This window comes from Telopea speciosissima, chromosome 5 (genome assembly GCF_018873765.1).
Source record: "Telopea speciosissima isolate NSW1024214 ecotype Mountain lineage chromosome 5, Tspe_v1, whole genome shotgun sequence".
In the NCBI taxonomy this organism is placed as follows: domain Eukaryota; kingdom Viridiplantae; phylum Streptophyta; class Magnoliopsida; order Proteales; family Proteaceae; genus Telopea; species Telopea speciosissima.
The window spans coordinates 53,461,891-53,488,155 of record NC_057920.1 but is presented as its reverse complement, the minus strand read 5'-3'; the positions used below and the strand labels follow the sequence as shown (position 1 = coordinate 53,488,155).

General features: G+C 40.2%; 1 protein-coding gene across 1 annotated transcript in view; it reads left to right on the top strand.

Annotated features, from left to right (window-relative positions):
- Positions 1–26,265, top strand: part of LOC122663070 (polycomb group protein EMBRYONIC FLOWER 2-like) — a 92,678-nt gene that overhangs the window by 48,501 nt on the left and 17,912 nt on the right. The window contains exons 13-16 of the mRNA XM_043858777.1: positions 1,477–1,524; positions 1,608–1,827; positions 3,942–4,239; positions 14,044–14,092. Of these exons, the coding sequence (XP_043714712.1) occupies positions 1,477–1,524; positions 1,608–1,827; positions 3,942–4,239; positions 14,044–14,092 (615 nt within the window). The remainder of the gene's footprint in view (positions 1–1,476; positions 1,525–1,607; positions 1,828–3,941; positions 4,240–14,043; positions 14,093–26,265) is intronic.

Here is a 26,265-nt window from a genome sequence, read left to right as displayed (position 1 = left end):
CTAGGGGGTTTTGGAGATCTATGAGGGAGTGCAAAACTTAGTCCTACATCGGCTAGGGAGGGAGATCCTGAGCTATTGATAAAGAGTAGCCTCCTCTACTTGGTTTGACGCGTTTTAAAGCCGTGAAGGCCATTGGACCAAAGCGGACAATATCATGCCAAGAGAGGGGTTGAGTCGTTACATAGAAGTCCCATAATCGATCACAGAGACCGTGGCTCGAAGAGCCAAGGGAAGGAGGAGAAGGATTTTGTGCCAGACCCAGGAGGGGTCATTAGGAAGGGGGCCTGTTCAAAGTGAGTCTTTCTTGAGAAGATAGGAATAGACCCAATTGACCCATATGGAGTCATGTTTAGTGGAGATTTTCCAGATCAGCTTAAGGATTCCTACAATATTAGTCTCAGATCCTGCGAAGACCAAGACCACCCTCAGATTTAGGGAGACAAATGTTTTTCTGGCTGATTGGGTGGAGGAATTAGGATGATTCTTTCCCTTTCCAGAGGAAAGCACAGAATAGAGATTCCATGACTTTAATGGTGGATTTGGGAGACCATAGATACATACATTTGGTTTATACTGTTCGTAGAAAATATGATCTTGTCTATAAGTAATTAAATTGTTCTCAATTTGGGGAAATGTTCTTATTCTCTAAGAATTTTGACTGGTGAAATGATTTTATTTTTACATAAGACTATTTGTATTAGGTAGGGTACAAAACCAGCTTTCCAACTAATTCAATATTGCTTAAATATGATTTATATTGAAGGAGTCATGTTCCGGTCAAACCTTATTTGGTGTGCGTGAATGCTGTCAAAATCGCTCTGAATGAAAATATTTTTTTAGTTATCAAAACAAATGAATATTTTAACGCTTTTTTGGTTTTTAGCAATGTTTTACCATATTAAGTTTTATGGTATTTTTAGATTTAAGAAAAACCCCAACATTAGAAAGTTGAAAATTTCACCTACCGTCGAAAATCCAGTTTTTGTTCCTGAATTAGGGGGGTTGACTTTCTATCTTTTTGGAATTTTATTTTTTAACTATTTTTATTGGATTTAAATGCGGGGGTATTTGCTTATTTATGAATAGTATCTTAAGTAAATATAAAAACATTTCTTTAATTGATGTTTGGCATAAATAAGGGCCAAACCCGGTTTGATACTACTAAGGCAACAGTCGCTTAGACCCCAACATATCCGCCTCGACGCGTTGATAACTATGGTTGAGAATTCTCTTTATCTACAGTACATGTGTTACTGTCTAACTGAACAAGTTGTTCACACATTCATCCTACTTTGAATACATGTATTACTTTACCCGGAAAAATAAGAAAGAATACATGTATTACCATATGTAACAGAAGAAGTTATTGCACATATTCATTCTTGTTTCTTCACCCTCCCCCCTTTCAAGGTTGGAAGAGCATTATAATTTTCACCTGTAGCCCAAAAACCTTCCGTTAACATGTTTCTTGTTCAGTTTGTTGCAGATAGAGTTGACCCAAAGCGGGAAACATTCTTCTTCTGGTAATAACCCATTTTTCTTGTATTTTCAATTCAGAACAATTGTCATTTCTTTTAGTGAGATTTCTGTCATCAATAACTGAAAAGGTTCAACCCAATTGTATGCACAGCTCAAGGTCACAGAAGCGTAGAAGATTAACAAAACTTGTTCAAAATGCGATGTCGGACTCACCTGAAGTAGCTAGGGATGGTCTTTGTGTGGGGCTCATCGAAAAGGGTGCTTGTACAAGCTCTTACCCTTTGCCTGCTACGACATCAAGAGTTGCTGAGCCTTCCAATCAATCTTCTCTTGAAAGATCTGAGAAAGGTTTGTGAGCTGCAGTATACAGGAGAGCAGTAAGCATTTAATTATTTCTCATGAGTCATGACTACGGATGGCATGAGGGATGATGGTAATAAATCATCTATCTTCCCATGCCTTGCACATGGCAAACATCTAGAGCAGGTGGGAGCTTAGGATAACTTGGGTTATGTCCTTGTGATGTTATGATTTTGAACTTGATCTTTTAAAATGTCCCCAGCTGATTGATCTATTGCAACTCTGGGACCAAAAACAAAGGGGAATTTTGGTAAAGACCTGATGGCCATTCTTTAATCTAATCTCTTGGACAAGGGGAAAAAAAGAGTGGACTTGTCCTGCAGATCTCTTGGTGAACTTTTCTTTGATAAGTGATGATTGCTGGCTAGCTATTACCCAGGGATATCAAGTTGTGGCCTAGCAATTCTTCATACATATCTAGTAGGAAGCATGAAAATATTCAATGATGTCTATCTGACCAAGGATTAAAGTATCTGTATTGACCCCAAGGGGGTAGCTCAGTTGGCAAAGACCAACACCTCAAAATTAAGAGGTCATGAGTTCAAATCTCCTTGGGGCCTGTCTATCCAAAAATAAATAAAAAAAATAAAATCTGTATTGTCAAAGTTTTAGTAAGCTGATTTTAAGAGATGCATAGTATGGTGTGGTTATTGATTGATATGATGGAAAATTTAGGATCTGCTGGTAAACAAATAAATGTGGACACTTGTAAAGTAGTCATTTTAAGCATCATAGTCTATGAAATTATGAATAAAGAACATATATGATAACAAATATGGAATAGATGTGCCCTTGTAACATTAAATAACATTACAAGAGTTCAAATAATTTCATAGAAACATTCATATCACCCAATCAATCATTTTTAATACATTGAAACCTTTTTTCCCTCCTTTTATTTTATTTTAATTTTTTTATAATTTGGTGCCAAAAACCTGGACTATAGAAAAATTTTCCATTTTGTAGCATTATTTTCTCAACATAATTCACAACTTATGAGTGTAAGTGCATTTAAAACATTATCCTAGAAAACTATAAACTTCTACTATATTTGAAATTCTGAACATTAAAAAAATTGTAATAGTCTAAAAAATATAAAAAAATTAAATAGTTTATGAATCTGCCCATCATACACCACCATTTAAGTATTATTTGGCCAAGTTGATTGCGTTTATGTAAAATAAAAAAATTTCTGCAACTTTTATTTTTTAGGATGCTAAAAAAAGGGCGTACCCAGTGCATGAGGCTCCCGCCACTGCGGGACCTGGGGAGAGTCATAATGTACACAGCCTTACGCTTGCTTTAGCAGAGATTTTTTTTAGGATACCCATGAAAAATTTAAGTTAGATCCTAAAATAATGGAAATGCTTGGTGATGAATGATCTCCCCCCCCCCCCCCTCCACAAAAAAAAAAAAGAATGCAGTTGAAAATGTAGTTGATAACGTCGAGTTTTTTGGACACTAAATCCACCGTAGACTCTTACAGAAACAAAAGTAAAAAAAATCCACTGTAGACAGGTTGTTTTGGGTAGAAGATCAGGTCCCCCAACTTATTCAGTTTGAAAATGGATGAATCGATGAAATGGCAGCTCTTCTCCATAGTTGTCACAACGTCTAGGTGAACCAAGGCGTTGGAGGGGGGCCTGGATGCAAGGCGACATTAGTTGTCAAGGGACCTGGATTCCAAGACACCTTGACAACTATGCTCTTCTCCTTGGTTCTATGTTTTTCTAGAAAACGGAGATGATCAAAGAGTATCAGAGTGTATGAAGGGTATCACAACCAATATGGTTGAAATGAAATATACAATGCAATCCAAATAATCTCTATAGTATCATGATATCACCTTTTAATTACTGGAAACTCAATACCTATTGTACCAGTATGCCTGATATGTTTCTGTACTTTATCTATATTTTTTATCCTTGTATCTGGCTGTGCCTTCAAGATCTTCCAACCTTTGCTGCATATGCTGGGTGAACAAATAAAAATGGCTTTGCATATTCCCATTTCTGGTTAATGTTACTTTTTTTTTTAAAAAAAAATTTTCTATTGGTTGGTTACAGTCTATTTAAGGAACTGATAATCTAGTAATTGTTCAGACATTCTTTCCAATAAAGAAGAAAAGGAGATGACTCATGGGGCAGTTCTCAGTGAGAATAATTTACGGAATGAAAACCATAAAGCGGAATGCAATGGTCCTGAGAGTCATTGTGCTGCAGATAGCACAGAACGTGTTGCTTCTAGCCCTAATGTAACAGGCCTTTCAATTGCTACAGTTCAGTCTTCTGTGGGCCCTGAATGTGTTCAACCCGTATCTGGAAACAACCATGTATCCTTTGCCTTTTTGCAGTTTGCAAAGACAAGAAAGTTGTCTGCTGAACGGTCTGACCCTAAAAGGTAAGTTTATAAACTTAAACTAAATTGGCATATTTTATGACATGGAATACACTCTTTTGCATCCCTTTTATATGTCATAATTCTATATTCTATGCTTATCATATTATCCAACTTAATTTTAATGGTCCAGACTACTCTTCAAGTGAGGAACAAAAAAGTTGTGCCCTGGTTGTTGTTGAATGTGCTTGACCTGCCATTTTGTAATCCAAAAGTTTATCCAGGTCTTCGTCATTAGATTTCATAGTTTCCAGTATAGCTTTATGTATGATGGCACACTTTACTACTAGTCTGGTTTCTCCACATGCTTTTTGATGCTTTAAAAAGGGCACCTTTTGTTCGTTACTAGGTGCAATACGGAACAAGGGTTTGAAATTTCGAATTTTGCCTCCATTTTGCCCTCTGCGGAAACCAAAATATTTTGGTGAAATTTTGTAAATTTCACATCTAACTTTTGATAGTCATTTTGTTATCTATGTCCTATCAACTTATGTGTAGCCACCCGGATGCAGTGACAAGTAGGCAAGGGTTGATGTAGATCACAGGTCCATGTGTCGCCACAGGAACAAGGCCCCAAAACCACCCTAGTATCGTTGTGGGATTCAATTGCTGTGGGAGACAGCCTGGTCTGCTGATGTGGTGGGTTTCTGTTGGTTCGATGAAGCATCTCATAAGGCAGCCCAGTCTAGATTGTGTGGAGATTAAAGGGTAGATTTTGTTGATATCTTTTGGGCCCCATGGACGGCTGGATGAGATCAGTTTGAAAGCTAGTTCATGTGTAATAATTTCCAGATTTTGAAGACTACTGACTAGCAGGTTTGGGAATGATATTGACCAGATTTTTTAGGGGATATTAGCCGTCGACCTTGTTTATTTGAAGAAATAACTTTCCAAATTTCGAGTGGACCCCATGGCCAAACGTGGGGGAGGCTTGGAGATCTTTTTCCACCTTGCATGGTCCTATATTTGAGGGAAGATATTGTCCCTTGCGTGGGGGGGTTTATTAGCTAAATATTAGTTTCTATTTATTAGATTGTTAAGTTGTTTTATGTAAATGGTAGCTTTCTTTACTAGGACTCTTAATTTGTTTAATTAGCTATTTAGATTGGGATTGGATACCATTTTAGTAGTTTCTATTTAGGATAAAGTTCAATTTATGAGGGATTCCCTTCCACGCAAGGAAGGCATCTTTAATGCAATCGATTTGAAGTTTATAAATAAAGAGCAAAGGTTGAAACAGCCAAGTGGAGTTTGGTTAAAATCATTAATGGCTGTGAGATGCAGTTGAGAGGGTAAGATGCCTAAGCTATGAGAGGGTGAGAGGCCCAAGGGAGAGACTCAATCCTATTTTTCCTTCTACCTTCCATCTTTTATCTTTTCTTTGTTTTCAATTGATTTTTGTGTGAGATTCTATTTTGAAATTTGAAGACTTGTTGAATATCATTCAAAGGAGGAATAATAGGCTGAAGTCCATGATCGATTGATGCCCAAGGTGTGGAGAAGCTACTTCCATTCCTGCTGACTGGTAATCCTGCAGAACAGTCTAGTCCAGCTAGTTTTTTTATTTGGAGAATTATGCAGAGCCTCAATATTGGATGCTGTGATTGGTTACTTGAATCTAAATTTATTGATCGTGTTTAAAATCCTGCCTTGTCTACTTGCATATCTCCTTTCAAGTAGTTATAATTGTGTTAGTCTCTTGCTATGTGATGTTGAAGCACTAGAGTTGCCTTTTTCTTTGTTTTTCTCTTATTATTTCGCACACCATCCTATATATATCTATTTTCCTATCTTATTGGTGCGTCAGGTAGGCAGCTGGCATGTTACTATTTTCAGCCAATCATTCTTTTACATGGATCCTTATCTCCTGAATATTCTTTTTACGTCCCATACTCAGTCATAGTGCATGGACCCTTTTTCTAGAGTTCTTAGTATTTTGTATCATGGATGTTCATTCTTTTTCTAGGTCATTCTCTCTATATGACGTGCCGATTCGTCGCCCAGATCCGTGTTTCGTAGACAAGGGCTCACACACAATGTTCATGGGCGTGGCAAAAACCTAATCCATAGGTTATAGATTAGATTTGCAACTAGGAACATTGGATCTTTAACCGGTAAGAATATGGAGCTGTTGATGTTATGACGAGAAGAAGGATTAACATTGTCTGTATTCAAGAGACAAGGTGGAGGGTAAATAAGCTGAGGTTTTGAATGACTTTAAGCTATGGTATTCGGGAGACCAAAGTAATAGAGGTAGAGTGGGTACTGGGTATAGTGGTAGACAAAGAGCTAAAAGATAATGTGGTGGAGGTTAAAAGAGTTGGAGATAGGATGATTGCCATCTAACTTGTTTTGGAGAAAGAAGTTGCCAATGTTATTAGCACCAGCGCACCCCAAGTAGGATTGGATGAAAGTAGTAAGTTACTATTCTGGGAACACATGGATGATTTAGTGCAAGGCATTGGGCAGGGAAAAAAGATTATTATAGGTGGGTGATCTGAATGGGCGTGTTGGGAGAGATCGTAGAGGATATGAAGGTATACATCGAGGCTAGGGATTTGGAGAAAGGAATGAAGAGGGAGTATCAATTTTAGACTTTGCAGTAGCTTATGATCTTCCCATTGTGAACACCTTTTTCAAAAAGAGAGGAACACCTAGTTACCTACAAAAATGGGCATCATTCCAGCCAAATTGATTTCTTCCTAACAAGAAATACCGACATAATGTTTTGTAAAGACTGTAAAGTTATCCCTAGGGAGAGTCTAACCACTCAACTTAGAATGATGGTTCTGGACATGTACCTTACTTCTCAGAAGTGTAGGCTAGGTAAGCCTTATTGCCCTATGATTAGGTGGTGGAAATTAGAAGGAGAGTCCTTGAGTCCATTTACGAATAAAATGATCAAACAAGGAAAGTGTGACAGTGAGGGAGACCCCAATTCGATGTGGAAAGAGATGGCGGTCTGTATAAAGAAGGTTGCTAAAGAGGTTTTGGGGGAAATGAAAGGTATTCGACATGTCCCTAGAGAGACTTGGTGGTGGGGTGATGAAGTCCAAGCAGCCATTAAGACAAAGAAAGCTTGCTTTAAATCATGGCAAAGGTCTAAAAAGGTAAAGGATCTAAAAAGATACAAGCTCGCCAAAAACGAAGCTAAAAAGATTGTGGGGAAAGCGAAAGCGAAAGCAAAGAAATATGACGACCTCACCATAATCTGAATTCGAAGGATGGGGAAAAATCTATTTTTAAAATAGCTAACGTGAGAGAAAGGATGACCAAAGATTTAGACCATGTTTGATGTATTAAAAGTGAGGATGGCAGAGTACTTTCAAAGGATGAGAACATCGAAGAGAGATGGAAAGAGTACTTCTACAGGCTCCTTAATGAAGACTCCACGAGTGGCAGAACTACGGAAAGTGTCATCCATGGGGACTCCTCTTCGCGTAGATATGTACACAAAATCAGGATGCCTGAAGTAAAAGGAGCGATAAGAAGGATGAAAGTAGGCAAAGCTCCAGGCCCAGACAAGATCCCAATTGAGGTGTGGAAGAACGTAGGGCTTTGTGGTATAATATCCTGGCTAACCAAGTTGTTTAACAAGATTATGACCACTAGGAAAATGCCAGATGAATGGAGGAGAAGTTTTGTGGTCCCATTTTTTTTTTTGTAAATGAGATATTCAGATTTGTAATAACTATAGAGGCATAAAGCTAATGAGCCATACGATGAAGTTATGAGAGGGGGTTATTGAAACTGACTTGAGAAAGGAGACTACTATTTTGGAAAAATCAATTCGGATTTATGCCAAGAAGATCCTCAATGGAGGTAATTTTCTTATTAAGAAGACTCATGGAAAGATATAGAGAGGGAAAGAAAGATCTTCATATGTTCTTTATAGATCTGGAAAAAGCCTATGGCAAAGTCCCTAGAGAGCTAATTTGGGACATTTTAGAGAAGAGAAGGGTGTCATGTAAATACGTTGTCATAATTAAAGATATGTATGCGGCTGTGGTGATTAATGTTAAAACAGCCGGGGGCCAAGGTAGTGAATTTCCAATCTCAATTGGGTTACACCGTCAGCCTTAAGCCCATATTTGTTTGTGCTTATCATGGACAAGTTAACCATAGGCATACAAGATGAGGTCCCATGGTTTATGATCTTTGTAGATGATATTGTTTTGGTAGATGAGACAAAAGCAGGGATTAGAGCCAAAGTGGAACTATGGAGAACCTTAAAATCAAAAGGTCTGAAGATAAGTAGAATTAAGACCGAATATATGGTGTGTAACTTTAGCAGCTCTGGGACGGATAATGAAGTGGTGAATATTGAGGAGAGGGAGATCCCGCAAAGTGACTAATTTAGATATTTGGGAACAATTGTAAATAAGACAGTCGTTTGAGGTGGTATGGCCATGTTCAATAGAGGCCTTTAGGTGCCCCAGTTCGGAGGAGCGACATGATCCTGATTGAGGGAACCAAAAGGACCAGGGGCAGGCCTAAGATAACCTTAGGAGAAGTGGTTAACAAAGACATGCTTAGCTTAGGCCTTGTTCCTAGTATGACCTCAAATAGAGCTGATTGGAGATCAAAGATCCATGTAGTCGACTATTTAATTGGACTTTGATGTAGATGCTGTTTTTTGTTTTACTCTCCTTCTCGAGAACTAGAGTAGAATGTTGGGTACTTAAGAAGCGGTATGTGGCTAAGAAAGGTTGATGCCCTAGAGTTTGTGTCGGTGTTGTATGCCCCCACTCCCCCCCTGTACTTCTCTATTATTAGTCTATTGGCTCTTATAGGATTCTTGTAGGCGACCCCATTAAGTTGGGATAAGGCTATGATGTTGTCGTTGTTGTGTTTAAGATTCTGCCTGTAGAGTTGGTTCCTAGTTGAACTAGCTCCTACTTTATTGGGTACCAAAGACAAATTGGACAACAGGCAGAGTTGTCAGTTGCTGAACTCAACCTCCCAATGAAGGCTGGTCATGCAAATCTGATTCGATAACTCCACTAAACTTGTGGACGAGTTTTGTTTCAAGATGGGGAGAGCTAATGTAGACAAGTCCATGTGCAGCTACAGGGACAAGGCTCCAAAACCAGCCTAGTATTGTTGTGGGAGACAGCCTGCTTTGCTGATGTGGTGGGTACAGAAAACGGCAGCATATCAGCGGAATAGATTTCTTCGTAACTAACTAGAAGTTTTGATATTATTGTTAGGTAAGGACTGTAAGGTTATTGGTGGTATTGGATATGTGCCTCATTTGCTCAAACCTAATATATGGGGGCCTATTTTCCCTAAGATAAGGTGGTGGAGCTTAAAAGGTGATTCTTTGATTTCATTTCCTGATAAAGTGGTCAAACAAAGAAATTGGGATTTTGAGGGAGACACTGATAGGATGAGGAACGAGATGACATCTTGTATCAACAAGTTTACTTTCAAGGTTCTTGGGGGGATCGAAACAAAAACATCATGCCTCTAGGGAGACTTGGTGGTGGAATGATGAAGTTCAAGCAACCATTAAGACTAAGAAAACTCGTTTTAAGCAAGGTTCGAAAACTCGGGTCTCGGAGCCATCTCGGCCCAGCAAAAAACCGAGTTGGGCCGAGATCTCGACGAGTTTGTGCTTTTTTTTTTTTCCGACTCGAAAGCCTATCTCGGTGGGTTTTAGACCTCTTTTGGGTTTGAAAATTGGTATACAACTTATTTTAGGCCATTTAAACACAATGGCATTATTAGATTTTGCAAAAACAAAGTCCAAATAGGAGTTTCAGTTAGTGAGAAAGCAGGACAGACACTTATTCTAGAAACTAGGACAGACACAGGACAAACAGTCTTATTTATGCCTAATATCATTTAAGTAAATGCTTTTGTATTTCATTTACTTAAGATATTATTCATAAATAAGCAAATACCCCCCTATTTGAATCCAATAAAAATAGTTAAAAATCAAATTCCAAAAGGAAAAAATCAACCCCAGTTAAGAACAAAATGGATTTTCGGCGTAGGTGCAATTTTCAACTTTCTAATCTTTGGGGTTTTTCTCAAATCTAAAAATTCCATAAATCTTAATATGGTAAAACATTGCTAAAAACCAAAAGTGTGGTAAAATATTCATTTGTTTTGATATCCAAAAATATGTTTTCATTCAGAGCGATTTTGACAGCATTCGCGCACATCGAATCAAGTTTGACCGGTAAATAACTCCTTCAATATAAATCAGATTTAAGCAATCTTGGACTTGTTGGAAAGCTATGACTGGAAAGCTTTCAAAACATAGCTTTCCAACAAGTCCAAGATTGCTAAAATCTGATTTATATTGAAAGAGTTATGTACGTCAAACTAAATTCGTGTGCAATGTCACAAAATCGCTCCAATGAAAATAATTTTTGACATTTAAACAAATGATATTTTACCGCACTTTTGGTTTTTAGCAATGTTTTACCATAATAAGATTTATGAAATTTTTAGATTTGAGAAAAACCCCAGCATTAGAAAGTTGAAAATTACACCTATCGCCAAAAATCCAATTTTTGTTCGTGAACTGGGGGGTTGACTTTTTTTCCTTTCGGAATTTTATTTTTTAACTTTTTTTATTGGATTCAAATGGGGGGGTATTTGCTTATTTATGAATAATATCTTAAGTAAATGAAATACTATTTCATTTACTTAAATGATATTAGGCATAAATAAGTGTCTGTCTTGGTTCCTGGCATAGATAGGTGTCTGTATACCAAGAATTTCCAGCAAGATCTCGAGATCTGACACTCTTATAAAGGACCTAGATGGGGATTTTCCTATGTCAAACCGAGATCTCGGAGAGATATTGTCATTTTAAGTTTCGTAGGCCATCTCGACTCGGGAAATTGGAAAACCGAGAATCTTGGCGAGATCTCGCGAGATTTCGGACTATGGTTTTAAGACATGACAAGACATGACAAAGGACTAAGCAGGCAGAGGGTCTAAAAAGGTATAAATTTGCCAGAAATGAAGCTAAGAAAATTTTAAGAAAAGTTAGGGGTGAAGAAGTATGAATATCTTTATAACAATCTGAACACAAAAGAAGGGGAAAAAGCTATCTACAAGATAGCTGAAATGGGAGAAAGGAAGAGTTAGAGTCATTTGGAGTAATAGTGCCCCAGAAGACTACATTACTCAACAAGACACCACATATTGTAGATATATGCAAAATTAGGGTGTGTGAAGTGAGGAAATCCTTAAGAAGGATGAAAGTAGGCAAGGCACTAGGCCCAGACGGGGTCCCAATAAAAGTTTGAAAGAACTTAGGAATCAATGGTTTAACTTGGCTAACAAAGCTATTTAATAAGATTATGAGCTGAAAGAAAATGCCAGATGATTGGAGGAAAAGTATTATGGTCCCGATTTATAAAAATAAAGGGGATATTCAAAATTGCGATAACTATAGAGGTATAAAACTAATGAGTCATACGATAAAGTTATTGGACAGTGGTATTGAAACCCACCTGAGAAGGGAAACTATTATTTTAGAGAACCAATTTGGTTTTATGCCAGGAAGATCCACGATAGAAGATATTTACTTAGGAGGCTCATGGAAAGATTTAGAGAGGGCAAGGAGGATCTCCATTTGATCTTTATTGACTAAGAAATAGCCTACGACAGAGTCCCTAGAGAGTTAATTTGGCATATACTAGAGAAGAGAAGGGTTTCAAGTAAATATGTGGACATAATAAAAAAATATGTATGCTGGTGTGGTGACACACGCAAGAATTGTGAGGGGGAGGTCATGGTAGTGAATTCCCCATTACAATTGGGTTACATCAAGGATCAACCTTAAGCTGTTATTTGTTTGCACTTATCATGGATGATTTAACCAAAGACATACAAGATGAGGTTCCTTGGTGTATGCTTTTTGTTGATGATTTTGTCTTGGTGGGTGAGACAAGGGTAGGGATTAACGTCAAGTTGGAGTTATGGAGATCATCCTTGGAATCAAAAGGTCTAAAGATAAGTATAACAAAAACGGAGTATATGGTGTGTAATTGAGTAACACTAGGACAGTAATGAGGTGGTGAGTATCAATGAGAAGGAAATCCCATAAAGTGATTATTTTAGGTATTTAGGATCAATCATAAATAAAGGAGGAGTTATAGAAGATGATGTTGCATAGAGAATTAAATTGGGATGGATGAAGTGGAGAGGTGCGTCCAGAGTGCTATGTGATCGGCGTATCTTGTTAAAGCTCAAAGGAAAATTTGTAGGATTGTCATTCGACCGGCTAGGATGTATGGTGCGGAATGCTGGGCAGTTAAGAAGCGTCATGTAGATAAACTAAGAGTAGCAGAGATGAGGATGTTGAGATGGATGTGTGGCAAAACTAGGAGGAATAAACTGAGGAATGACCATATTAGGGCTGAGTTAGGAGTAGCTCCAATACATGTAAGCTTTGAGAGAGTCGTTTGAGGAGGCATGGCTATGTTCAACGGAGAACTCAGAATGCCCCACTTCGGAGTTCGGAGGAGTGATTTGATCCAGATGGAAGGCACCAAAAGAGGGCAGGCCTAAAATAACCCTAGGAGAAGTGGTGAGGGAAGACATGCATAGCATAGGCATCATATCATGTATGACTTTGAATATAGCTGATTGGAAAGCAAGGATCCATGTAGCCGATTCCATTTATTTGCGATAAGGCTTTGTTGTTGTTGTTTGTTGTAGTCATTTTGTTTAGGTTTCTAGCGAAACTGAAATATTTCTTCAATTGCAGCCAAATTTTGAACAATGGTCTATAGAATGCTAATAGAACAAGGGAACACTGACTTCCATAGGTATTCCACAGGATTTGGATTGGCCAATCTAGCCTGATCTCTGACTGAATTCCATAGGTATTTGCTAGGATCGTCCTGGTTGGGCTATCTGGCTCATCTGATCCCAATCCTTGAACCATGGAAAGCCCCATACAAGGTGTGGGCTATATTCAGTTTATTCCTCATTCATCCAACAGCCAGAATAACCAAATCATTTGTCCACATGGCAAAACTATCCATTATGGTTTGAATGGCTTCCATCTGTGCTTCGGATGGCTACATCCCACCCACATAAAGAAAGGAAAAAAAATGCCTCTATATTTCTACTGTCTACGCCAATCTTGATCCTTGAAACCATGGAATTTGCGCCATTCGAGGTGGGCCATATGGTTGAGATTGGTCCCAAAATTTTGCTTGTGGTCCATCCAGTTTATTTATCACCCATCTAACTGTTAGAATAACCAAATGAGAAGTCCACATGGAAACTAGCCATTTCAGTTGGAATGGCTTCCAACTGTGCTTCAGCTGGCTACGTCCCCGGTTCCCCACAATAAAAGGGGAAAAAATGCCTCTATGTCGTATCTACTGTCTATTTTTGGGTGAGCTATACTTTTTTTTGTTTGTTTAGTACCAAAAAACTTTCTTCTTGATGCTACTTGTTTGTTGATGTTTAATTTGGTAATGTTATGTGTTATCATCCCTTAAAGAGGTAAAATTGCTAATGAGTGATCTTGCTTGTATGGTTGGAAGGACACCACTTGGATCGGTGATTACCCAAGATATATAAGTGTTCTCTACTTTGATTATCCTGTCAAAACTTGAAAGTGTCCAAAAGGTATTGATCAGTGAAACACAACTTGGTTGGTATAGCGATTGTGGAGATCATGCATGTCCAATTTGTATGGCTTCATCAATTTCCTGAGTAGTTAACACAATTAGGTGCCAGTTTAAATGGTCTGGAGTCAACTGTATGTGTGTATTACGTCACAGCAACCTTTATTTTCTGGTTACTTATCCAATTTTCTTTTTTCAGTCGGACACACTTGCAAAAGCGGCAGTTCTTCCACTCCCACCGAGCTCAGGTGATAGGTTATCCTTTTTTACTTCAATGTTTATATGTACATATTTTGATACTTAGTAATAAAAATGATATATAAGCATAAAGTTGTGATACAACATTAACCGCACTGAAAGAAACCTTATGATATGTCAGTTAGAAATTAGGTATGGATCGATTCTAACAAGGAACAAGTAGTAAGAGCTAGGAAGAGAAGAAAGAGGAGAAGAGAAGGAGAGTTGAGAAAGAAAATTGTGGGCAAGAGAATTAAATCTCTTGTCTATATTCTTCACTAATATATTCTATATGAATTACATATAACTCCCTAGGGAGGTAAAAGATATAACAGGTAAAAAGAGAGAAAATACAACTTGAGGTGACATTACAATAAACCAGTGAATAAAGTACCCCTAGTACATATATTCTAACAATCCCCCGCTAGCTGGAGAGTAAATGTCATAAATTCCCAGCTTGCACAGAAGAGTACTAAATTGGTGCGGACAAGCATGGTTCAAAAACTCATCTCGAACAGCCATCTTGACCAGGTCGAGTTTTTGAGATCTTGGCGAGATAGTGTACTTATTTTTTTTTTTTTTTTCTGGAACTATGTTTCAGTGGGCAAATGGCTACAGTTGGCTTCGAAACTTTAAGGGAAGCTTGTTTTAGTCTTAATAAACATATTTAAAACTTCAAATTGGAAAAAAAAAATACCCAATTTGATGTTTTGGATTTGCACCCTTGGTTGGCAGTAAAGGCCGAACCCTTAATGTAATATTGCCTATTCTACACTTTGTTTGAATGATATGAGACATAATTGGCAAGTAAAGCAAGTAAATTATGCAATAATGGATGAAAACATATAATATTGATTAATTATTTAAGAAATAGTTAAAGACTTAAAGTTTCTACTACAAACCACAAGATACAGTGAAGTGTTCTCAATGCATATTATATAGATACCCAACCCAAGTACAATGAATAATACATAGTTCATAATGCATATTATATAGTCCCAACAATACAATACTATGACTCTAGGTGTACTGAGGAGGTCGAGATTCTCTAAATATTCGAGATTTCACCTAGATTTCTCGAAATATTCGAAAGCTCGGACGAGTTTTTTGAAACATTGCATTTTTTATTTCGCATGCTATCTCGTCTCGACTAGGTCGAGTTTTCCAAGATCTCGCCGAGTTTTAGAACTATGAGGATAAGGCCTTTGGTGAATATATCTTTCAATTGATCATCTGTCTTCACAATAGGAGTACAAACACACCCAGAATCAATCTTCTCTTTGATGAAATGTCTGTCTAATTCAATGTGTTTTGTTCAGTCATGCTGAATGGGGTTATGAGCAATACTTATAGCAGCCTTGTTATCAGAGTAGAGCTGCATAGCTCCCTCAGTGTCAAAGCCCAACTCTTGGATCAACCGTCTCAACCATATGAGTTCACATACCCCATGAGCCATGGCTCTAAACTTTGCTTCGGTACTGGACCTAGCTACGACAGGCTTTTTTTTGCTCCTACATGTAACAAGGTTACCACCTACAAATGTACAATAACCTGATGTAGATCATCTGTAAGAAACTGAACTGTTCTAGTCAACATCAGTGTAGCCCTCTATCCTCAAATGGTTGTGCCTAGCATATAAAAGTCCCTTTCCTAGGGAAGACTTCAAGTTCCTGATGATGCGATAAACAACATCTAAGTGGCTACTCCTAGGGGCATGCAGAAACTGGCTCACCAGTCTAATTGCATAAGTAATGTCTGGGCTAGTCAAGGAGAGGTATATCAAATTCCTCACTAATCTTTGGTACTTTCCTGCATCTATAAGAGGAGGACCACAATCTTTACCAAGCTTGTGATTCTGATCAATTGGAGAATTTGTTGGTTTACAACCTAACATCCTTGTATTTTTCAACAAGTCCGGCACAAACTTCCTTTAACAGATATTTATTCCCTCCTTTGATATTGACACTTCAATCCCCAAGAATTTCAAGAGTCCAAGGTCTATAATCTCGAACTGTTGGGCAAAGTATGATTTCAACCTACTTATATCAGCCTTGTCATTCCCAGTTACCATAATGTCATCAACATAGACAATAAAAGTAGTTATAATACCGTTACCTCCCAAGCTTAACAAGGTGTGATCGGCTCGACTTTGGGAATATCCATTCCTTAGGATGGCATGTCTAAATCACTTAAACCAAGCCTTAGGAAACTCTTTGAAACCATAAAGTGCCTTTTTTAGGAGACGCACTTTCCCTTCAGTAGAAGGAAACTTGAAACCAGGTGGAGGTTGCATGTACACTTCCTCTTCTAGGTCATCATGGAGAAAGGCATTCTTCACATTCAATTGATACAATGGCCAGTCTCTATTGGCCGCCACTAGTAAGAGGTCTCTTATGGAGTTGTGTTTGGCCACAAGTGCAAAGGTCTCTTGATAATTTTTCCATACACCTAATTGTATCCTTTGGCTGCTAGTCGAGACTTATATCTCTCCAGAGCACCATCGGATCAGTACTTGATCGTGTAAATCCACCTACATCCAACTGGGACTCTCCCCCTAGGAAGATCAACAAGTGTCCAAGTACCATTCTTCTCAAGGGCCCTCATCTCCTCAGATATGGCCTCAGTAACATTCTTGGGAATGGAAGAAGAAGAAGAAAGAGCAATAGAGAAGGAAATCCTTGTAGGAGAAATAGCATCATAGGAAACAAACTAGGCTATGGGGTTACTACAAGCTTTGTTTCCCTTTCAAATAGCAATGGGAAGATTTATTTCAGAAATAGGAAAAGGAATATTATCTGACTGAGGAAGGTGGACATCAAGATGTGGATCCAAAGAGGACTTTTGGAAAGTCTTCTTCCTCTAGCAACCTTTTTTGTACACATTAACTCCTTCGTATTGTCAGAATCAACACCTGAATGTTCATCAATGTCAGCAACATCCAATTCTTTGTGTTTCCCAATATCAAGAAGGAAAGGGAGATAGGCAAAGGAGAAAAAAAAGGAATGACATCAATAACCTGTTCATTTCCATTACTCTCCCCCTGAAGAGGATGATAATGAGAAGCAAAGAAAGGTATGGATTCAAAGAAGGTGACATCATTGGAGAGAAGTTGCCTGCGGGAGGAAGGATGGTAGCACTTATATTCCTGGGTAGAAGAAGAACATCCAAGGAAAAGGCATTTGAGTGCCTGGGGGTCAAGCTTAGTCCGAGCTGATTTATTAACATGGACATAGTAGATAAACCCATACACCTTAGGAGGAAGGGAGGAAGCAGGAGCCTGAGGTGAAGGTTTCCAAAGGAGATTGGAACCAAGAAGTTGAGTGAGCATGCGATTGATTAAGAAGGCAACAACAAAAAGAGCATTAGACCAAAAAGTCTAGGGGACATGCATGCCAAACAAGTGAATCCTAGTGACTTCTAACAAATACCCTTTTTTTCTCAACTACCCCATTTTGTTGGGGGGTGTCAACACAAGCAACCTGATGGATAATGCCATTGTCAGTAAAAAATTGTTGTAGCCCCCATGCATATACTCGCCCCTTTATCAGAACAAAACATTTGAATGCGAGTACCAAATTGAGTAAAAACCAACTGATAAAAATTTTAAAGGCACCATAGACATCACTTTTTTGCTTAATCAAAAAGGTCCAAGTGGACCGCGAATAGTCATCAACAAAGAAAACAAAATAACGAAAACCAAACAGAGAGATGGTGGGGGGCGGGTCCTAAACATGAGAATGCACGATATTAAAAGGAACGATAGATCTATTACCGTGATAGGGATAAGATGAGCGACAATGCTTAGCAAAAATACATGGTTTACTCTAAAATACATGAGAAGGCGAAAAAGAAGTAAACAAATGGGGGGCAATTGTTTTTTCATAACAACAAAAGAAGGGTGGCCCAAACGTTGATGCCAAAGCATCACAGAATCCATAATACTGTTGTCACTCCGGCCACACACATAGGATTGAGCAGTAGGCAAAACAGTTGGGCGAGGGCTCAAGAATTTATAGTCCTTTCTCCTCATGTCCACTGCCAATAATCCTCTTCATCACCATATCCAGAAAAAGACAATAAGGGAAGAAGGTGACACAACAATTCAAAGATTTGGTTAGGTGACCTACATATAATAGATTAGTGGCAAAGTTGGAACATGAAGGACAAAGTCAAGAGAAGTAGAAGAAGTGACCTGAACACTACCCTTACCAGAAATAGAAGAAAGGGAACCATCGGCAACCTTAACCTTATCCCTACCCAAGCAAATAGAGTAGGAATCATAACCCTGAGACATACCAGTCATGTGATCGGTGGCACTAGGGTCAATGACCCAAGAGGGACTAGTGGAAGGTGCAGATGTAGAGACCCGCAAGTCGGAGGCCGAGGTGTCTAACCCTGTAGGAGCAGTAGAAGAATGGCCAAGTTGAGATATCATCCTACGATAGTTATCAAGGCGGGAAGGTGACCATGGCGTTTTAGAGGGAGAAAAAGCAAGGCGACACCACTATGGCGGTAAGGCGCCCACCATGGCGTCCAAGGCGACCAAGGAGTCTGTATGCATCCTTTTTTATGGGTGAATAAAAATATCATTACTAAAGAAAAAGGAACAACAGCCCTCAAATAGGAGGGAAAGGAGAACAAACAAAGAACCAAAGCCAAAGGACTCAAACAGAAGAGCCCACAGCTAGGAGGGAGATAGAAGGGAGACCCCAGGAGACAACAATGAGCCTGTTCCTTGGGGTGTCCTTACAAGAGGAAGGGGCAACTGAATTGAGTTTGGAAGTAATTTAAAAGGAAATGGAGTTCCAAATCTGGCTTATAAAGCGGGATTTGGTAGTCCATTTCCGTAAATTATGCTCCATCCAAATATGGTTGATCGTAGCATAAAAAGCCAGCCTACCGACAACATCACAAAGAGGATCCTCCAAAGGTTATATCAACCCAAAGCCATTCTCTATCAAAAGGGAGAATCCTGCGGGACCTTGGCCAGCATTTGGCAAGAATGCCTTTCCAAATGGATTGGGAGAAAGGGCACTCAAAAAAGAGATGGTTTGAATCTTCAACCCCATTCCAACAAGGATCACAGGAAGGAGAGACCGAGATGTGACGATGCTGGAGAAAAGACTGCGTTGGAAGGCAGTTGGAGAAGACTCGCCAGACCGTGAAGCAGTGCCGGGGGATATGATGCTTGAACCAGACAAGCTTCCTCTAAGGAGCAAGAGGATGACGTGCCGGATAAGGTCCCAAGCAGCTTTGGAGCTGAAAGAACCCGAGGAGTTTGGCTGCCACATAACACAATCACCCCTCAGAATGGGTCTTCTCTGTATGGAAGGCAACAGATTCCAAATAGAGGCAAGCTCAGGATTGGGGTTTGGAGGGGGGACCCAGCCATTTCCATTAAGGATATGAGCCACCAAAGCATTTCTAGGAAATCCGGAGCCATAGATAGTTCTGGAGGTGATTTGGTGGAGGAGAATTCCCATAGGGTGCCAATGGTCCAGCCACAAGGAAGTGGAGTTTCCATCACCAATGTGAGAGTGAATGGAACCAAGGACACGGGGGCGGGAGTACAGAATATTGCGCCAAACCTAGGAAGCATCCGAGGGGATGGAGACCGTCCAAATAGAATCCGATCTAAGCAGCCCCGAATAAATCCAATCCACCCAAAATCTTCCAAATCAACTTGCTGATGCCAGCTGAATTCACTTCCTTGATCCTTCTAATACCCAATCCACCTTCGGCAAGAGGAAGACAAACTGAGGCCCAACTGATAGGACGGAGAAATCTAGTGGAATCAGTTCCTTTCCAAAGGAAAGAAGCCATGAGGGATTCCATAGAATTGATGATGGAAGAAGGCAGACCATATATACCAGACCAGAAGATATAAGAAGCTTGAAGCATGGACTTGATGAGAACCAAATGACCCGCATAAGAGAAAAGTTTACCCTTCCATAGTTGCAGACATTTCCTGATGAGATCCAACATAGGGGTACAATGATGGGCTGATAATCTGGCTGGAATTAAAGGAAGGCCTAAATATTTGACTGGAAGCTGGCCAAGTTGAAAACCACAGATAGTTTTCAGAGGGGCTTTTTCTAGCTCAGAGATCCCAGCCAAGAAGAGGAGAGACTTTGTAGGGTTGATCTGGAGGCCCGAGAGCTCGTGGAAGTGCTGCAAGCAGTGCATAATAGACTCAAAAGATGTGATGGAGGCCTTTGAGAGGATCATGAGGTCATCTGCAAAGGCAAGATGAGAAAGCTTGAGAGTTTTGCATTTAGGAATGGGGATGATGAGCTGCTGATCCGTGAAGGATTGTATCTTCTGAGATAAGATTTCCATAGCCAAAGTGAAGATATAAGGGGAGAGAGGGCACCCTTGACGAACCCCCACAGTAGAAGCAAAGTACCCGGCCGGGCTGCCATTAACAAGCACTGAGAATCTCGGAGAAGAAATGCAACAATAGATCCAGTGGATGATTGCTGCAGGGAAACCCATCTTGATCAACATCTTTTCAATGAAGTCCCATCTCAGAGAATCAAAAGCTTTATGGATGTCAATCTTCATAAGAGTAGCTGGAGAATGGTTTTTCCTCTCAAATCCTCTGACAATCTTATGGCAAAGAAGGATATTATCCGATATGTTCCTGCCGGGGATAAAAGCTGACTGATTTTCACTAACACGGAGATCCACCACAGTCTTGAGCCTGAACACCAATATCTTTGCAATGAATTTATAGATCTGGTTGCAGAGAGCAATGGGTCTGAAGTCCTACATTGCTGAGGCTCCTCCTTTTTTTGGAATAAGGCAAAGAAAAGTATGGTTCACTCCTTTGATTTGGCTAGGATTGAAGAAGAAGCTTCTAATGGCATTGATAAGGTCATCCTTGATAATGCTCCAAGAGGCTAAGAAGAAACCCATGCTGAAACCATCCGGACCAGGAGCACGGTTCACCTTGAAAGAGTGGACAGCAGTGGTGATTTCCTCCTCCAATGGAATAGCACCAAAGGACTGAAGTAGCTCAATAGGGATAAATTTGTTGAGGAGATCATTGGGAATAGAATCTGCAGCACCTGGGGGGCCATTGAAAAGATCCATAAAGTAGGATGCAGCCATATCTTTAATGTCTTTCACATTAGTAATAGGAGAGCCATCGGGGCCAGCCAGATATAAAATGGCATTGAAGTTTGATCTAGACTTCAGGGATCTATGGAAGTAGGCTGAATTGGAGTCCCCTAACTCCAGCCATTTAATTCTAGCCTTCTGCCTTAAGAAACTTTCCTCTTGAGATAGAAGAACCGATAGGTTATGGGAGGCAGCCTTTTCATCAGTAGCAAGTTGACAGTTCAGGGGATCCAATTGAATTTGCAGCTGAATGGAAGAGAGTTTATCCTTGCAATCTTGGACCTGCTGGGAGATATTGCCGAAAATGTTGGAGTTCCAAACTTAAGGGCATCTTTCACATTTCTGAGCTTCCTAGGAAAAGCAATAAGGTGGGAAGAGAAAGCTTGGACAGCTTTTTCCCAGGTCTCCTTGACGGTAGCAAGAAAAGTGGGGTGGGAAGACCACATGTCAAAATACTTGAAAGGTTTAGGACCAAAGGAGGTATAAGGCTGTATAGAAAGAGAGATGGGACTATGGTCAGAAATACTGGGGGTATGGAAGGTAGCAGAGGAAGAGGGAAAGGAGGTAAGCCAAAAATCATTGACCATAACTCGGTCAAGCTTGCAATCAATACGGTGAATCCCAGCCCTTTTATTGCTCCAAGAGAAAGAGGGACCAGTCCAATGAAGATCATCCATGCCCAAGTCATCAATACAATCATTGAAAGCAGCCATAGAGTCAAGATCTAAAGAATCACCCCCCTGCTTTTCATTTCCAAATCTGATAACATTAAAATCTCCACCAATACGCCAAGGTGAAGGACCAATAAGATTTGCAATACTGCGGAGATCATCCCATAAATGTAACCTCTGTAAATGGCAGTTGGAAGCATATATATCAGTGAAAAAGAAGGAGAAGTGATTGAGGCAGTCAGAGAACCTTAGATGGAGAAATTGAGCCGAAGAGGAGATCAAGGAGACCTGAATTTTTTAAGAATCCCATAAAACCCAGATGCGTCCATCAGTGTGGTGAGTGTAGTTGGATAGGAAAGACCAACCCGGGGCAATTGAGCTCAAAATTTTTGCAGCATTTGGCTCTTTTACATGGGTTTCCAGCAGACAGCAGAAAGTGGAATGGTGAAGACGAGTACGGTCTTTAACTGCAGCTTGTTTGCTCAGGGAATTTAGACCCCGAGTGTTCCACAGAACACCGTGGTTCATTTGGGCAAGGGGTGGTTGCACCTGGCATCCCAAAAGTTGGGATAGCACACCGTGAGAAGAGGAGGAGCTTCGGTAGCAACGGTTGTAGCCAGCAGCAGGGGATATGCAGGGGATAGTAGAAGAGGGTGGGGGAACGGGTGAAGGAGACAAATGGGACATACGGGGTAACCCATTAGAACCTGCCAACTGACCCGACCCGAGAGAACTTGGGCTAAAAGATTCAGGAGCTGGGTCAACGGGGGAGGACAGCTTATTTGATTTTTTTTTTCTTGTGGTTTTTTGATTTCTGTATGCATCCTACGGAGTGCTATAATATCCTCTCTAGAATGGGAGTCAGGATCTGCCTGTAATCCAGATGGGTGCCCCACAACCTCAGTGTTAGCTGTCACAATGTGGGCTCTAGCTCCCCCCACTCTCCTGCCACCGCGCATACCAGGGGGATGACCATGAAGCACCCAACATCTCTCTAGTGTGTCCCAATTTCCCACAATGATCATATTTAAGTCTTTATCTATTATCTCCACGGGGTCGCCTTAGGCCTCTCCCCCTTGCCTCGCCAATCTCTGTGAGAACTAGAGGCGAGGGCAGATCTCTCCAGGGATGGTGCGGTATCCTTGGAGACTTTTCTACTCTCCTCACTTTGTAAATAGCTACACGCTTCAGCTAAAGATGGAAGAGGAGACCGCCCCAAAATCTGTAGTCGAATTAGCTCAAATTCTGGATTGAGCCCACCAAGTAAAATCTGAACACGTTGCTTCCCAGAGACTAATGACAGTGTTGTATTCAGAGACCAATGACAGTGTTGTATTCAGAAATACTCCGGTCACCTTGCTTCATTGTGATGACCTTTTGAAGGAGTTGATAGGTTTTTGCTGAGTCAGCTACTCGGTCAAAAGTCTTAGAAACACTGTCCCAAATCTCCTTTGTAGTCTCCTTTCTCATAAACCTTCTACCAATCTCAGATTTCATGGAGAAAATCAACCAAGTCATGACAGTTGAGTTCTCGGTCTCCCATTTTAGATACGTGGGATCAGTCAATGCAGGAGCCTTAATAGAACCAGTAATGTACCCTAGTTTCCCTTTACTTCGCAGAGATAACGTCACAGAGTGAGCCCAGTCCAAATAGTTGGTCTTGTCCTACTTCACAAGAGATATCTTGCTATTGGGGTTCTCAAAAGAGGGTCATACTAGGGTTGGTATCACCCAAACCACTAGTTGAAGCTTCCACAGGACCACTAACTTCAGACACAGATATGGTATGCACACACTTAAAAGTCAAATGGGGAGTACACTCTACCCAAAAAAAGTCCAGCAAGCAAACAAACAACAGTTTCTTGAAGAAAATCAAATCAAATGCACCTTTTGCACCTTAGCCTCATTCCATAACAACCATTAAGTCACTCATAATGTAACTCTTCAACCAACAACAACTATTCGACTCCCCACATGGCAGTTTAGATGAAACAAAGAAGCAAAATAGAATCTGGCGGTACTTGTGAGGCTGGAAGAAATTGAGTTGTACTCCCATAGCATTCCATTTCACAAACCGAGTTCCTGGGGGCTTGAAAGAGGACTCCTGGACAATTCTAACAGGCCCAGTCCCAACTCAAATAGTGGCTTGATGAAGGAGAATCGACAACAAGAAGTAGAGGCTGCTGGAGGTAATCTGTCTTGGGTTTCTAGGGCTTCAATCAACTTCTAAAGCCCTCAAACCTCCTCCATTAGGTCTTGTGTTGGATAAAGGAGCTGTGTTGAATCTTCTATGTGTAATATCTTACATAGTATAGCCTCTAATGGAACCCTCTACTTTTCTAGGGTTCCAAAGAGTGGTGTAGAAGAAAGGTGAGCTTGGTTGACTCTCAAACCTGCTCTGATACCAAGTTAGAAAGTAGGTATGGATCGACTCTAACAAGGAACAAGGAGTAAGAGTTAGGAAGAGGAGGAGGAGAAGAGAAGGAGAGTTGAGAGAGAAAACCGTGGGAATTCTCTTGCCTATATTCTTCACTAATATATTCCATATGAATTACATATACCTCCCTAGGGAGGTAAAAGGTAAAACAGGTAAAAAAGAAGATTCAACTTAAGGTGACATGACTAAAGTGCCCCTATTACATACATTCTAACAATGTCTGGTGCCGTTTTTTTTTTGGGTGGTTTCTTAGTGTCTCTGTCGAAGTTGTTTTTACCATTCTTCCCCATGATATATGTTATATTTTCTAGTTATCTTTTCGTGTTCATATCTCATCACTTTGATGAACGACCTGGTATTGAAAGAAAAATTTATGATCCTTATTAAACTTATCCTAGACTTTTTGATAAATTTATCGCAGGGCCCATGTTGATCTCAGAACCATAGATCGTTTTGTTTTGTCGAAATTCCTTTCCTAGGCCACTTCTGAAATATGGTTGGAATGAGCCTGACCTCCAATCCGGGTCAGCTCAAGACACTCATCAGGTGGAAATGATAGACAAAACATGGTTGTTGTTGCTGATTTAGCACAGCCTTCTTCTAAAGGGGGAAATAAATTATTTGGGGTAAATGTCATTAATGGAAAATGGTGAGCTCCTTGTATTCGTTCCTTTGTTGTTATCGGGCTCATATATTGGTACTCTGCGTTTGATTCATTGCTGGGGAGAGAATCTTCAGGGTTTGGAGAGGTTGAGTGCTCTGTCTGACATCTTATTATGCCTGTTGAGATTATAATGTGTAATATTATTGTCATTGGTTTCTGCTGTGCTATTGTTTTCTGTTTGCTGTTAGTACTTATTAGTATTAGTTAGGATGAGGGGTAGTTTGGGTAATGCTGTTCTTTTCTTAAGTCGGTATGTACTTGCGCTTAGTTGCTCTTAGTTAATATAAATATAAGATTACAGGCTCACGGTTGTTAGTTCTGTTCACAACTCAACTGTGGGCCATAGTTTTAGAACTTGGTTTCGCCCCTGGTTTAGCCAGACCACGAAACCGAGTTCTGCCGAGATCTCGGCGAGATGGTGTATTTTTTCCCATCTCAACTCGGTGGTGGGTTTCAGTGCCCATATTGTCATGGACCTCTTCAATTGGGTGTCCGTGTGGCACTCACTAGCACATGATGCTATGAGTAAGCCTAAACAAGCCGCAAAAGGAAGGAAAGCAAGGCGAAGACACATAGATGGTAGGAAGACAAAGAAATTTCATTAATTGAAGGAAGACATTACAACCTAGCAATCTAAAGGGGATCACTAGACAAAGTGTGTAGCAGGACAATGGGTCTCAAGCCACTAGCATAGGGGCAGGCAACCAAAGGCTACACTCCTTGACAACCTGTCACTCCCCTATAAGGATGCTTTTATGTTTTTCCTACTTTTCCAAAAGGAGACATGAATGTTTACAACAAAGCCATTAAGCACCAAGCCCATGCCATGGCTAACTCTTAAGCCCCATCCATGCCACGACCGTAGGCCATGCGAACAGCGCTGGACGAAATGCTACGCCCTGAACTAACTGCCCGAGGGCCCACCTATGCTACTACCAAGCCCACTGCTGCCAAGCAAGGGATGGCACTCTACCTACCGTTTAGGTGGCACCAGCGAGATCCAGCTAAGGTAAGGGTGGTCTACGATCAGCGGCTGCTCCACTCCGCTGCGGTCTCATGAACTGAACTTCATTCATTCTCCCCCACTTGTAATGTTGACGCCCTCGTCAACTCGTCTTGAAGGTACGTTTCGATCTTGTCGAGGAAGTCTAGTAGCGATGTCGCTGGTTCCCAACTTGCTTCAGATTCTGCCGATGCCTTGATGACTTTTAGGTGTCACCTTGATTTTTCCCCTTCTCCATTGCCTAGGATTGCCTAGACGCCGTGACAATTATGTTTTATCCTTAGGAA